Source organism: Bemisia tabaci, chromosome 7, assembly GCF_918797505.1.
Source record: "Bemisia tabaci chromosome 7, PGI_BMITA_v3".
In the NCBI taxonomy this organism is placed as follows: Eukaryota; Metazoa; Arthropoda; class Insecta; order Hemiptera; family Aleyrodidae; genus Bemisia; species Bemisia tabaci.
This window is the reverse complement of record NC_092799.1, coordinates 22,613,852-22,628,852: the sequence shown is the minus strand read 5'-3', so window position 1 is coordinate 22,628,852 and position 15,001 is coordinate 22,613,852. Positions and strand designations below refer to the sequence as shown.

The window sequence follows — 15,001 nt, the reverse complement described above, 5'->3', positions numbered from 1 at the left end:
CTCGCGCGACGCTAAAGCCACCGTCAAACCATGATAACGTTTCATCACTCTTGGCTCTCTGCTCCGGTTTTTACCATAATTAAAGGGAAAATATTATATAATATCTCTAAATTGGAAATTCTCATATCATCCAGCAAATTATGGCATTACCACAGTTTTAGGGGATAACTCCTAATTCTTCTTCGCCATGTCAGAATCAACCAGGGGATTGGTTATTTCGTGTTCCAATTTCCACATCAACCGTTTTTCTACAAAAGTAACCTTGTGATTTTTTTTTTTTTTGCAGGGCGCGGTTGGGGGGACCCGCTGGCCGGGCGGCGCGGGGGATCCGCGGGGTGGATCCGCGGCATGGCGTCCCGCCCCCGCCCCCAAGACGAGGGCAGGGATCTCTGGGGCTGGTTCTCCGGCCTCGTCGCCCTCGGAGTCTACCTCAACACCCTTCAAGCCGGATTCGTCTACGATGACAGGTAAGCTCAAGTTCCCTCTTTATAGAGTATCTTAACACGCCAAACAACATCCCTCTTTTTTTCTTTTTTAAGTTATTAGAGGTTCACTGGAAAAAAAAACACATTGGATCTAGAGTCCAGACTCTTGAAAACATTGACAAGAAAAAGGACTCTTGATTCAATCAGATTTAAGCTTAAATCAAAAGGAAATCCGGTCAAATTAAGAGGCTTTGGTTCTTGATGTAAGCTTAAATCTTATCGAATCAAGAGAATTTTTTCTTGTCGATGTTTTTAAGAGTCTGAACTCTAGATCCAATGTGATTTTTTCTCAGTGTTTTTAATCAATAATCGTTTACCTCACCAGTATAATAAGAATAATACAGTTACTTAGGAGCATTCTGGGTTTCTTCGCTATTGGATTTCATGGCATAAAATTCAATATGCCATGAAATTATATAACAAAGAAATCCAAATTGCTCGTAAGTAACTGCATGGTATTTAATCCATTTGAAGATCCTGCAACCTTAAACGTTGAGCATCGGGTTAAGATTCGTACAAAATCATACTCCAGGCTTTCAAATTTTCGGGGATTAAGGCCAAGTGGAGTCTGTTTCTGCAGATCCACTCGTCAGTTCCATGAAAATTTGTCGCCACCACCGGGACACGAACCCGGGACCCATTGGTCTAGAGTCAGGCCAGCCTGGCCAAGATCCTTCTGATTATAATTGTCTCTGGTCCTGAGGGTCCCCATGAGACTTGCGAGCTGATTACTGAAATTGATAGACATAGTGATAGACAAGTGAGATGAAGGGGAAATTGAGCGATCCTATTGGTGGAAGCGGGTGGTTGCAATAGGCAAAGGAGGTAGGTAGTAGACTAACTAACAGCAACTCGCGAGACCCTATCGTTAGTTCATCATTTTCTCCCCTAGTCTATAAGAACCATCCATTTCAACCAATAAGATAGCTCCATACCCCTTATGTCTTCTTTGTCTATCGCTTCGTCTATCCCTTTCAATAACCAGCCCGCTGGATCAGTACAAGGGCACCGCCCATCCTGAGAGGTTAGCCATCTTCCACTCCTCGTTTATCAGAGGGAAGAATGGAGGAAAAAAATCAAAAGCCATTCCTTAAGCTCGCTAAGAGGTTGGGGAGGTTCCTTGCATGCAGTGTCACTCGGTGAAGATTGCACCGGAATCGATTTCGGAATCCAAGATGTCTGCGGTTCAAGAGTATTGACCCTCGGCTACGGGGTATATGTGCTGACGGTGAGCAGGCGGAGTTGGCCGAGGGCTGCTTTCGTATAAATCTTCCGCCAGCGAAGTCGTCGCTCGAAGACTTCATTAGGATTAGAAAATATCGCCGCTCGACAAACCTGAAAACCTCCCCGTTCCCGCAAAACTACACCGCGATATAATTCTCGCGATTTCGTCTTTGCACTTTCGTTTTGTTTTCCCGGGCGAGAGGGGAAACTTCGATTGAGGAAATCGTTTTCTCATTAGGTGGGATTGATTGGAAGACAGAAGCCCAAAACAACCTTTTTTGACCCTAAAATCGATCCCAAACGAGGGGCTTGGAGGACAAGGCGCAGAAGTTCAGTTTTTGCTATTTCGAGAAATACATGTTTGAAGTTTCGAAATTACATGGACCTTCACAACAGGAAGAAAGTTTAAACCGACTTTCTGATGTTTACAAATTAAAATTTGGGAGCGAATTTCCTACAAGATATGCATTAAGACTATAGTGTCACTTGGAATCTATAATATCTCGTTTTTTTCAAAAACTGCACTTTTGCGTCTTGTCGGTCAAGCCTCTAAAATGGCAAAAGACGTGAGAAAAATTTCTACGTGGCAAACTTTACTTTTACATGTCATTAATGAAGGATGTCAGCTCAGTTCAAGTTTTATCACTTGACTAGAGTAGTTTTTAGTGTCCGAATTTGGTTCTCCTCGTTTTCTCCTGAAAGTAGCAATTTATCAAGTATGGACAAAATTATATACAAAATTGACTATTTTTGGTATTACAAGGGAAAATTTTAGGAAACCTAACTTTGAACACCAAAATACGACCCTTAAAATATGCACCACTGCTTCGAAACCAAGGCAGGGCCTCTAAACAGTGATATTGAAAGGTGAAATTTATGAGATAGAATTAATTTTACACACTTCTCGCTTTAAATCAAAACATCTTCCTATGAACTTCTTCTCTTCCCTCTCCAGAACTGTCCCAACTTGAATGATCGTATCAAATTTTGAACTCAGTTTTTACACAAAAAAACTGGTGGCACCATCCACTTTTTGTAAGATTTTCCCGTTAAATTGTTCATCAACTATAAAAAATCCTCGGCTATCGCAGGAATTCCATGCTCTACTGCCGTGCTGAGGAAGGACGCCGTGCGTATGAACATTCGAGAGTTGTCAAATTTCGTCTCGGAAAATATTCATTTTTGAAGAAATGTATCAATATTTTTCCCTGAAATTTTCAGGCTTGTAAGATCAAATTCTGAATAACTAAATTACCTGAGAAATTGTAAGAAAAATATTCACAAATGATCTTGAAAACTAATGATCTTGAAACATCTAGTGATTTTTCAAAGAAAATTTAGCAACGCTTGAAGGTTCATACGGCATTTTTCCTTAGCACGACAGAATGGATCCTGTAAGCGTTTCTCTATTTCGTAGCTCATGTGGTATACGCGCAGAGGGGGCGTGAGGGCGCGGGGGTGGTGGTGGGGTGGGGGGTGGGGGGTTGGGGGTAGCTTTTCGTAAGCTCGGCGACGGACGTAGGGTTGAGTCCGCGGAGAAGATTGAAAAAAGTCCAAGTCACGCGAAGGCAAAGCTCGGCTGACGCTGGGCCAGGGCGCTATCAACAGGTCAATTCGTCACTAAATTATTTGTTTGCTGTCCGCTAAAAAACAGATCCTGCCCAAATGAGCTTGCGTCGATGTGTCCCAGCTTCGCTCCGTCGCCCTTCGTCGCAGCACGCCTCTCCCGCCCCACCCTGGAGCCGAGTAGTGTCCACCCTTGAACCGCGGGGATGCCAAATAGTGACTCCAAAATGCTTGGATGCTATTACTCGTGCTCTGCAACTGTCCCTGTTGCATGTGAGAGCAATTAAAGGCAGTCTAGTTTTCTTGGCATTATGATTTGGACCGAGTTTATCAGGAAAAAACCAACCCTTATTTTCGAAAAAATTGAGTTAAGAATGTTTTAGAGTTCCTTTAGCTGTATATTTTCTTCTGCCAAAAATCGAAAGTCGAAAGAAGGGAAATTGGTTTGTGAAAAGAGGGGTTAAAATTTATTTTCTACATTGAGCCCTATGCAGGAATAAAACTTCAAACCTCTTTTTCTCAGTTTCAACTAAATTTGGGTTGTTTCCTTTCTGATGAACTCGGTCCATTTTTATTATTGCTTGCTTTTAATAGTTTGTAGTTTTTTTAAACATACATACATATAAGTCGCTTTACAGCACTCCCTCGCGCTCTACGACTCCTAACCTCCACTGCTCTCTTTCAAACCACAAATCTTGGGGAATTGAGCACCTTAACATTTCCGCTTCAATCCCTTCCCTCCAACCTTTCGTTGGGCGCCCTCTGCGTCTTCTCCCAGGAGGAACCCAATTAAGGACCTTCTTCGACAACCTGTCTCCTGCCATTCTCTGGACATGACCATACCACAAACATATGACCAAACATATATGTGATTTAAATTTTAAGTTTCGTTAAGTTAACTCAAGAGAATGCTGGAAGGATGTTTCCTCCTGAGTAGACCCTAATAATATTCTTTTAACGCGCGTCTTTTTCAAGTTCACAATTTAAAGTTTTTGGACGTTTGTTGCTACTGATTTATTTTACTTTTAATATTTTAATTTTGATGTAGCGAAAATGTTTTTAGAAACGCTGGTTTTCGCCGGAGTGGATGAAACCACTTGGATGCAACTATTCGAGCTCTGAGGCTGTCCGTGTTGCATACAGGCAAAATTGAAGGCGCCTTCCTTTTTCTTGCTCTCGCGGTTTTTACTTTTCAGCTGCTATTTGACTCCATTTGTTATCCTTTGAGAATCACAATTTCTCCCGAAACCTATTTAATTCTCAACTTTACACTTTTAAACTGACGATTTGCTCAAAGAAATGATATAGGAAGTAATAGAATGATTTTTTTTTTTTTCCAACGGTACGTCGGACGCTAAGGTGAGAATACATTTTTAGAAAGTAATGTACATTCGGAATGCTGGCCGCGATTTAAATATTTTTTAATAAGTCAAGGTAATTAATATAAATGAAGCAAACGATCGCGAAAATTACCGGCTGTATGCATGATTTTATTCTAAATATGAAAAAATAATGTTACTTCAAATTGCGTCAAATTTTCACTATTTGAATGATTCCTAATATTACTTTGCATGATTTTTGACAATTTTAAGGAAAACAGTAGGTGTGTTTTGAAATATTTTCCGTAGGTCGAGACCAAGTCCATCCTTTCTAAACTTCATTTTTGCACGGTGAAAAAACTTCAATTAAAAGGACAGAACTTTGGTTCATATTAAACACTAAAGTTTCTTGGTTCCGGTAACCAATGTTTTCTACTAAAGTAACCAAATTCCACTTTGAATCTAAGTACGGTTCTTGAAACCGAAAACTTCCGTCACCAGAGCTAAAAAACGTAAGTGTTCGATATGAACCGAACAATTTTTCTCCGTGGTATTGCTCTTGTCAGTAACACGGCAGAACAGGCAGATATATCGTCACCTTCCAGCCATAGTATCACGAGTGCCATGCGACGTATAAAAATTTCCGCTGCCTTTTTATTGTTTGCAGAGAAATTGTTGGTTGAATCTGTTTGAAAATTTCAATGAATTTCATTGGTAGCACAAAGAAAATTCAGTGATTTTTTCGGACTACTCCGGTAAACAATTTCTCTGTGAAAAAATAAAATGGCGGCGGAAATTTTCAAACATCGCATGCCGCTTGTGATACTTTAGTCGTAAGATGACGATATCCGAAATCTTTTCGTGAAATTTTCGCAATTTTCGAGGAATCCGGCAACCCATCGCAGGGCGCCAATCGACGGGGGTTGATTACTGTCCTTTTGTATCTCTAGCCGGGACGCATCGCTTGTTTTTTCCGTTCCACTTGACTCCTCGATTCACCCGGGTTTTTTTTCCCCCGGATAATTTTAAAACGAAGCAACACAGTCGCGACCTTCCTGAGTTTCCCGTTCTTTTTCCCGCCCCTCTCACTCCCTCCAACCCCTGCCTCGCCGTTATATTCGTACACCCACTATCGGACAACTCACTCGTTATATTTTAATATTCCGACGCTCGAGTCTCCTGATATTTTTATTCCCGCCGCTGCACAGTGCACATCCGACGTCAAACCCGCGCGAGCATTGCATTGCCGGCTGGACACGGAACTTAACGTCCAGTGTTGTCGGATTCTTAAAAAAATATGATTTTTTGTTAGAACCAGGGTTTTTTTTGCTGAACCAACCGGACTGTATTTCGTTACTCCTCTGACGTAAGGGCGCATTTAAATTTTCTTATGGACGTATTTCTGACAAACGGAACTATGTTCATTATGACGTGATTCCTGTTATGGCTTTATTTTCATAGGCCTCAGGACTCATGTCTTGATGCACACAGTTCCGTTTGGCAGAAATACGTCTATAAAAGCTAGAGAAATCATGACGTTATATGGACGTATTTCAGCCAAACGGAACTATTTGCAGTAAGACATGAGCCCTGTAGACGAAGTACGAATCGGACGTATTTACTAATAGGAACTATGTCGCTAGCAAACCCCATGCACATGCATAGTTCTTTTTAGCATGAATGCATCTGGTTGGAACGCTACGTAACACGTAACTACTCTTTCAAAATTTCACGTGGGATTAGAATCACATAACAAGAAGTCTAGAAAGGGTGCTCTTAGCAGAAAATTTCACGAGGAAACCAATGGGACCACTTACAGAACCTCAAAGTTTTGTATAAACGGAGTTATAAGCGTTTAAAGTTTCCGAATTTTGTTCGACCACTCCTATTGACTCGATCCATTGCGCGACGTCTTGACTCTATCCCTGCCTGAGGGGACCAAAAAAGGGCTTAAGTTGGGTGTTTACGACTTACGCGACGTCTTCAAACGGGGTTGCCGGTCTATCGAAACTGTCTTCATATTATTCGTCTAAATTATCTAACAGAGTTGATCCCCACGGAAAAATTACTTTATAATAATTAATTAATACATATTAATTTCTTGATGTTAATCAAGCAACCCTGATGCCAAAGCAGGATCTAGGTACCTGAAACGGAGAAGGAGGGCGTGAGAAGGGTCCAAGGAGCTTTTTCAGAAAATTGTCAAAATTTTAAAGCTTCTTATACACAGTTTGAGTCAATTTTTTCATGAACAAATAGCAAATAAAAACGGCATTCCTTCTTCTCTCCTCCGTTTCTTCGTTTTTACTTTCTCTCCTCTTGGGGCGTGTACCACTGCGTCTCCTGTGGTTGAGCTAACATATTGTGATACGCCTATAACGAGAGTAAATCAATACGCCTTTGTATGATATTAGTGAAATAATGTCAGCGAGTCACCAGTTTTACCAAAGAGGAGCATGATGGTCAAAGTACGAAAGAGAAAGTTTACGTCAAAGTCTTGAAGGAAAAAGGGCATCATCTAGGCGAGTCCAATTTATTTCGAAAATTCATTTTGGTTTTTTGAATCATGGTAAGATTTTTAAAAAAATCACATGACCCATCGCTTTCAATTAACTGGTTCTCTCTGAGAACCCATCAAAGAGAGAATGACGAGTATAACTCGAGAACTTCCAAAGAATCAAGTGAGGAGGGCGGAAAAGGCATTAATCGGATTAAATTCCTCCATGCCTACTTACAGTACGCGTATGAAGTGAGTGACATGCTATAGCTTAGGCAACAATGGTTTTAAAGTGGGATCGGGGAACTGAATGGAGTTCGGTGTATGTTTAAGTCGGATGTTTGAGTTGAGCGTTTATGTTCGGCTGAGACGTTGAGACGTTCAGAGAGGCTCGCTGCCACGCGGGGCAAACAGCATGTATCCACATTGATATTCTATTTCACTTGAGCTATTTTTCGGTATGTCAGTCTGTATTTCAATGCACCCTACACCGGAAGCCATCTTCCAAATCCAGTCGGATCTTGACTTCAGAAAAGTGAATAGAGAACTCCTAACTGAACGTGCACTCTTCTCTACGTTATACGAGGAGCTCCTAAAGTGAGATTTACGATTTTAACCGGCAGGATTGTCAAACTAAAAATGATTGAAAAACTTCAAAGCTGTCAAAAACCCTCAGAACATAGAAAATTAGGTACTTAACAGAGTAGGAAATTAGGCTTCGCAAGACAAATTTCCTCATCAAGATTACACCCGAAGTACGTTGAAAAAGTCCAAAATCAAATAAGTGTAGAAACATCTGTGATAATCGTTTACACAGTAAATTCAAACCTCGCATTTTCAAAGAGATCTATATCAACGTAACGTCGAATCGACTACAAAAAATTCAAAAACTAATTGGATACATCTGATGTGGCCTGCAATTTCTCACACGTTTTGCGTATTTGTTTTCATGGAGAAAGAAACTACTTAAGGTCTTTAAATGTTTTGTGGGTTACCCTAGATCATAAAGCGTATACTAATACAATTTCAGGTTTCAGTGTTGCTTAGTTTTCTGTTTAAAAAATAAGGTTTCGGAGAAAATTATGCGACGTCTGATGCAGTGCGAGGCTCAACTCAGTTTACTCCATCCACCTCATGTTGAATTCCGCACAAATCCTTTTTAACCTGGTGTGCAACACATACAAACTTATTGTCAAGACAAATTCAACGTTCATGCCGCAATCACACGCTGAATGTGGGAGCTGAATGTGGCTTGAATGTGCGCGTCACGCGCAAAATTCAGCAATGATTCTCAGCAACCATCGGACTAATGTTGGATTTGTCTGAACTATTCGAATGGATTCGATACACATCTGGTTCAAAATAACTCGAATTTGCGAAATTTTAGCCGTTGGACAATGACTGTTGACTTCTACATTCAGATGCTAAATTCAGCGTGTGATTGCGGCATGCAACAAGGTATACATGTATTGCGATAACTTTGGCAGCCCTGTATTGACGGGAGACAAGGGAGGGTGAATCGCAATCAAGATTCCAGGCTCTGCGTAACAATTTTAATAAGCAATGGCGATTCTAATTAACAAACTCTGATAGAGGAGAATATCCTCCGACGCTGATAAGTTTTGGAGTTAAATGAAGTTATAATTTTTCAGATCAAAAAATATATTCTAAATAAATATCCATGCGTTTCAGATCAGATAACGGTGCGCGTGGCAAGGGGTATCAGCGTTTTAAATTTTAATGAGATCTCATTTATATTGGATGAGCTTCCTGCTTCCATTATAAAACGATCCTTTTTAGCCATCCAAGGATAATTCCAATCTCGGAGACTTTCTTTGATACGAGGCTTTATAGATAATTGGTGATTAATTCAATGATGATGTGAGATTTTGCATGTGTTCAACCTTCTTAGCTCGCTGCAATAGGTTCAAGAAAAATGGCAATCCATGCAAGGATATCGATCGGTTCAAAACATAAACATATCCTCACAAGTCAATCAAGTAATCTGACGAAACGGGTTTTTTTGTGCTAGATTTTTGATGCGTATCAGTACTAATTGGCCAAGAGTAGTGAAATTGCTACGAAATTTCTCATTTTCAGCTTTTCTGACTTATATCCTAAATTTTTGGTTTGAGGTTATGTTCTATTGCTTCGTACAAAACGATACATCGAACCAGTATCGAATACGATCCATTCATTTTTAAGGCTCCACCCGCACAGGACGATCTTCTATAATAGTAGTACCATAACAATGCCGTGCAACGCAAAAACGCCATAAATCCCATTTTACATCTTTTGGAAACGATGTATCATAGCAGAAAAACTTGTGTACCTTGGGACAATGTTTTTACAGAATTAAAGCAGTTGTAGGCCGAGACTTCCAGTGCTCGTGCAAAAAAAATTCAAAACGCCTTCAATTTTTAGCCATGCAACATGGACATCCATCGAGCTGGAATAGTTGCATTTCAAACGTCGAAAGCGAATTCAATTGTTGATAACGCAGGGTGCCATTCAAATGGAGGAAAAACAGCAGTGGCGTGGCGCGAATGATCGATTATCGATATTTCCGCATTTGTAGCTATGGTAAAGAATCGATTATTAAGGTGTTCGCTATGAACACCCTGCTTATTGATCCTTCACCACAGGTTTAAATGACATAACAATCAATATATCGCAAAGCACGCCACGCCACTGAAAAACAGTATTGCCAACTCTGAAGAATCGCCACTGGAACACGCGCATGCAGTCCGGCGATCGAACTCTGAGACACCCTGTGTATCCATTCCACGAAAGAATTTTAGGAGGCTTCAATCTACGACTCTCACTTTGAAAAGCTCGCTCCGGCAACACGGAGCGATGCGTAGCTGGGGATGAGCACGCATTCCATGAAGGGGGAACAGGGGAGGCTGTGTCGTAGCGGGGGACCGGGAGCTGGGAAGCGCCAAGCTAATTGTCTGTAGTCTAATTACGCGGATTTGTATGGAGCCGGCGTCTCGCCTTATCAAGCGGCAACACGTGAAGATAATGGCTCCGCGCGTCCCCGCTGCGCAGCCTCCCCGCAAAACTTTCGATCCAAAATAGAGGATACAAAGCACTTTTCATTTTCACCGCAAATATGCGTCACGCATATCAATACTGCTCAGTAAAAGCGCCGTATGATCTTTCTGACGTTGCCGAATTTCCTTCGAAAAATCGTGGATTTTAAGGATTTGTGAGTATTTCTCAACGACCTAGAAACTGTAGATAGGGGAATAATATGTTACGCCAATGGTGAATTTCGTAACACACTAGGAGCAACAATGGAGATGTTGCATGTGTGAGGGATTTGCGATTTGACTGTTGTTTCTTATGTAAAAGTTCGCGAGAAACACGATGGTGCTACTGGTTTTCTCTGAAATCAACTCCCAAGCTCAAAAAAAGCTCTCAAGTTGAGGTCAAAATGGAGGGGATATCCCACCCTACCCTGAGAGTCCACCTCTACTCTACATCAAGACAAACGCTCCATGCAAAGATAGGGAGCAAATACATTGACAGGGCTGCCACTTTAATTGGGGACTCCACAACTGAAAACACGACAACCCTGCTAGTGTATTTACTCCCTATCTTTGCATGGAGCCGGAGAGTTTGTTTTGATGTATAGGTGGACTCTCAGAATAGTGTGGGATTTCCCCTCCATTTTGGCCTCAACCTGAGAGCTTTTTTTGAGCTTGGGAGTAATTTCAAAGAAAACCAGTGGCCACATTGTGTTTCTCGCGAACTTTTACATATGAATCAATGGTCAAATCGCAAATCCCTCACACATGCAACTTCTCCATTTCGTTAGGACGAGGATAGTCGGTTTCCGTGGCTTCTTATGTGACTGTTGCTAAACAACGACTTACAGCAAATTCGCAACCAACTGTCTTGAGATCTATGTGTCCTGATATGAAACCTAGCTATTCTTCAAGTGAGTTTACGATTAAACTTTCAACGCTAAATCATTTATTGTTAAAACTCCCGTAAGATCCCGTGTATTTGAGGTTGTGACGATGATAGCAATTCGCCGTTTCTACTCCCCGCCCGCCTATCGAACGACCGCTCCATGTGTGTTACGTTTCTCGCAGGCCACCACCAATCGACTGTTCCTAGATCGTTGGAATTTCTCCTCCGATTTTTCAAAGGATTTCGTCCGTGATCTGATCTAAAATGTCTGGAATTGTCAAGGAAAAATACATGAGCAACTTTCCTCTAAAATAAATACTTTCTGAGAGGAAATTTGACAACATTTAAATGTCTATACGGCGTTTTTACTTAGCACGGCTGCATGGGAGGAAGGGTCCAAGTTCACAAAAACTTAATACTAGGTTATCACCGTTGCGTTATGGAGGAGTGTTTTAAAGAGATTTTGAGAAGAAAACGCTCATTATGTTAAAATGAGCATGAATTACGACGCGGTTTAAAGTTTCCTAACGACTTTCGAAAACAGTCATATGAAATTCTAATAACCCATGTTCCTGGTGCAAAATTGCTGGATTATGATGCAATTTCATGCATTATTTGGTATAATATTGAAACGCACAGCTTGCAAACGATTCCTCAAAATACAAAAGAAAAATCTTCATCACAATTTCATGTTCCTATCCGGCTCGAATACATTTTTCCATTTGACTAAAATATGCCATCTCGTGGACGGTCACATCAGTATGAAAAAGAAGCTTGGCTCATGCTACCGTGCTGAGGAAGGACGCCGTATGAGCCTTCAAAGGTTGCCATAATTCCTTCGGCAAGGAACGGTTTTATTGGAAAAATTGGGAATATTTTTCTCTTTTCTTTCGGAAAATTTTCTTCGCAATTCATTCTTAAATATCTGGAAATTCCAAAAAAAATTATGCATAACTTCCCTCAGAAATACATGTTTTATACGAAGAAATTTAGCAACTCTCTAATGTTTATACTACATTTTTCCTTATCGTGGCAGTATAGACGTGTCTTCCTCTTTAACTCTGGGGTCATTTCGATATTAAATAGTTCGATGGGAGAGATGTTCGAATAGAGATGGTAATCATGACATAGGTCGCTAAAATTCACCGTAAAACTAAAGTTCTCATGGTAGAAGGAAATATGGCTCATTCTAAATTGTATCGCACGATTTCAAAATTACCATCTCTGTACCCAGTTTTAATACACAGGGAGAGGTCCTGGTTTCCGGAACGTCGTGTAAAAATAAGTGACGTGTTCTTGAGAACTAAATAACTAAAATTGTTATCTAAGTTTCCTGACTGAATGAAATCTTACCACAAAGAGTAGCTGCAAGCAGCATTCTGTCGTGTTTAGGATAAGCGACGTGTCAACATTAGAACGTTGCCTAATACCTCTCGATAAAATATTTACTATTGAAGAAAATTACGAATATTTTCCCTCGTAGTTTTTAGATAGTCGAGATCGAATTACGAAGGAAATTTTACAAAACGTCAGGATACAAAAATTCTTTACTTTTTTGGTAGATTTGCGTGTTTTGACAAAGAAAATCTATCTAGCTCCGAAGGCTTACGACGTTCTTTCTCAGCAGGGTAGTATTAGTAGATGCACTCGGGAAAGTTGAGTGGTGGGGAGACGCAGGCACAAGAGGATTTCCAGGAGCCGAAAACTGGAACGCTTCTTGCGATTTGCAGGGAAATAAAATAAACCTTGTTTATTCTTTAACGACTGTTCATGTTTCGAGTAAGCCCATCGTCTGCCTCCTCGTCTGTATTCTTCTTTTCCCCAATCGCCTGGGTCCTCCCGGGCGTCTCGTTAAAATATGGCTCCCGTTTCCATCCCGCACTGCTTGGGTGCCTTTAGTATTGTCAGATCGCTCTCCGAAAATGTTATTATCGTTAGATCCCTTTTACACTGAAAAAAAATTCTCGGCGTTTTTACCAAGGTCCGTTTGTACCTTTACCATCTCACTTTTTTTACCAATTATTGGTCATTTTACCAAGACAGACTGGTAAGCTTACCTAAAAACCGGTATTTTTACTGTTTTTTCAGGTAAGAATACCACTTTTATTGGTAATCAATTCCCGGTAACTTTGCCATTTTATCTCGGTAATTCTACCACAGTCGATAAAAAAATATTGGCTTTTTTACCAAGGTCCAGTTAAGTTACCGAGAAAGTTCAATAATTTTACCGATATTTCTCGGTAAAATTACCAATTCCATAAATGGTAATTTTACCAAGAAAAAACTGGGATCCAATAGAACCCTGAATTCTTGGTAATTTTACCCTTTTCTTAGTAAATATACCGAGATTTTTTTTTCAGTGTGTACTCAGAGTGAAGACAATAATTCTGGTTGGCCATCATGATGTCACAAAAGTGTGCACCCCAACGAACGATATTGAGGAATAAAGATAAGGAATCCTGCGATGTGTGTCATCCAAAACCAATATCACCAAAACTGATCAAAACCTAACTTAAGAAATTGCAATAAAATTAAATAAGATTGATTTGTGAATAATTTCTTAATCTATTTTCATTTTGGTGCGATTAAAATAACAATGTACTCTTGATAAATAACAATTAGGTTATGTTATCATTATTTTTGCTCACACTCGAGCCACCGCCATCTTGGTGCAAACTTTTATGACACCACGAGCGAGAACTAATCAGAATTGGATTTTCTTTTAGGCCGCCCTCTAAGCCGAATCAGAATTGAGTTGTCTTAACTCTGAGCATAAAAGGACTCTAATTATCGTGAGAGGAAAGCGTTCATGTCCGTTCTTGTCGGAACGCTTCGACGGTGGTACGTCAAATGGATTGAACTTATTGAGGAAGCTAACCAAATTTTTGGCGGAAAACTCTGCCTAATTTGAATTTAAGGAAAATTTCTACACCGCATAGGAAATAAAGTCTCTTGGATCGAGAGTCCAATCTCTTAAAAAATTTGACAAGAAGAAAACACGTTTGATTCAATCGGATTTTTGCTTGAATCGAGAGCCAAGGATATTCTAAGCGGATTTCCTTTTGGTCCTAGCAAAAATCCCTTTATATCAAGGGTATTTTTTTTCTCGTCAATTTTTTTTCAGATTCTGGACTCTGGTACCAAGAGAATTTTATTTCGGTGCGTGCATTACCGTACCATCTCAATGCTAATATATTCGTATTGAAAAATGGATGGAAATTCATATTAAGGAACCAATTTTTTTATGCCGAAAAAACAAGGAATCTGCTTGTTTCAGTGAGTTGTTGTGAAATGAGTTTTTCCCTCTGAGAAGTAAAAAAAATATTTTTTTTTTTTACTTCTCAGAAGGAAAAACTCATTTGGAAACGATTCAGTAGCACTAAATTCAACTGTGGGAATAGCTTTGCTCTTTCACCATAAATGCCATCTGTCTAATGAAAATCATCATTATTTTGTTGGATCTCTATGGATTTGGTCTCCGTATCGAAAATGGAAAAAGTGCTAAATCAATTAAAAAAGGAAGAAATGCAAAATTTATTCCCTGTCAGGTTCCCTAATGATAAAATTGATTCGAGAGAGGAAAGTAAGTAAGTGCATTGTGACTCTAGTGCTGTCGTGCTAAAGAAAAATGCCGAATGAATATTCAAAAGTTGCAAAATTCTGTCTGACGTTGTGCAATTTTCAATTTAAATAATAATAAATATTTGTCCCCAAAAATATCAGACACCCCACATCAATTTACTATGAAAATTCTTTAAAGAAAACAAATAAATTTAAAAACTATGCTCATGTATCAGAAGAAGTTTTGCAACGTGTGGGTGCTCCTGCTCATACACCGTTTTGTCTCAGCACAATAGAGTGCGGAGTTTTTCCAAGCGAGTGCGAGTGAAGAGCAAACCCCTATATTGTCAAAACAACGTAATTTCCTTCTGTTGAATTCAATCCAAATTCTTCTACGTGTTCCTGAGAGCGCGACCAGGGCTACAGCG

General features: G+C 40.1%; 1 protein-coding gene across 2 annotated transcripts in view; it reads left to right on the top strand.

Annotated features, from left to right (window-relative positions):
- Nucleotides 1-15,001, top strand: part of LOC109029642 (Transmembrane O-mannosyltransferase targeting cadherins 2) — a 257,184-nt gene that overhangs the window by 78,512 nt on the left and 163,671 nt on the right. For both annotated transcript variants that reach the window (XM_072302864.1, XM_019040193.2), the window contains one exon: nucleotides 287-467. In XM_072302864.1, the coding sequence (XP_072158965.1) occupies nucleotides 349-467 (119 nt within the window). In that variant the 5' untranslated portion in view covers nucleotides 287-348. The remainder of the gene's footprint in view (nucleotides 1-286; nucleotides 468-15,001) is intronic.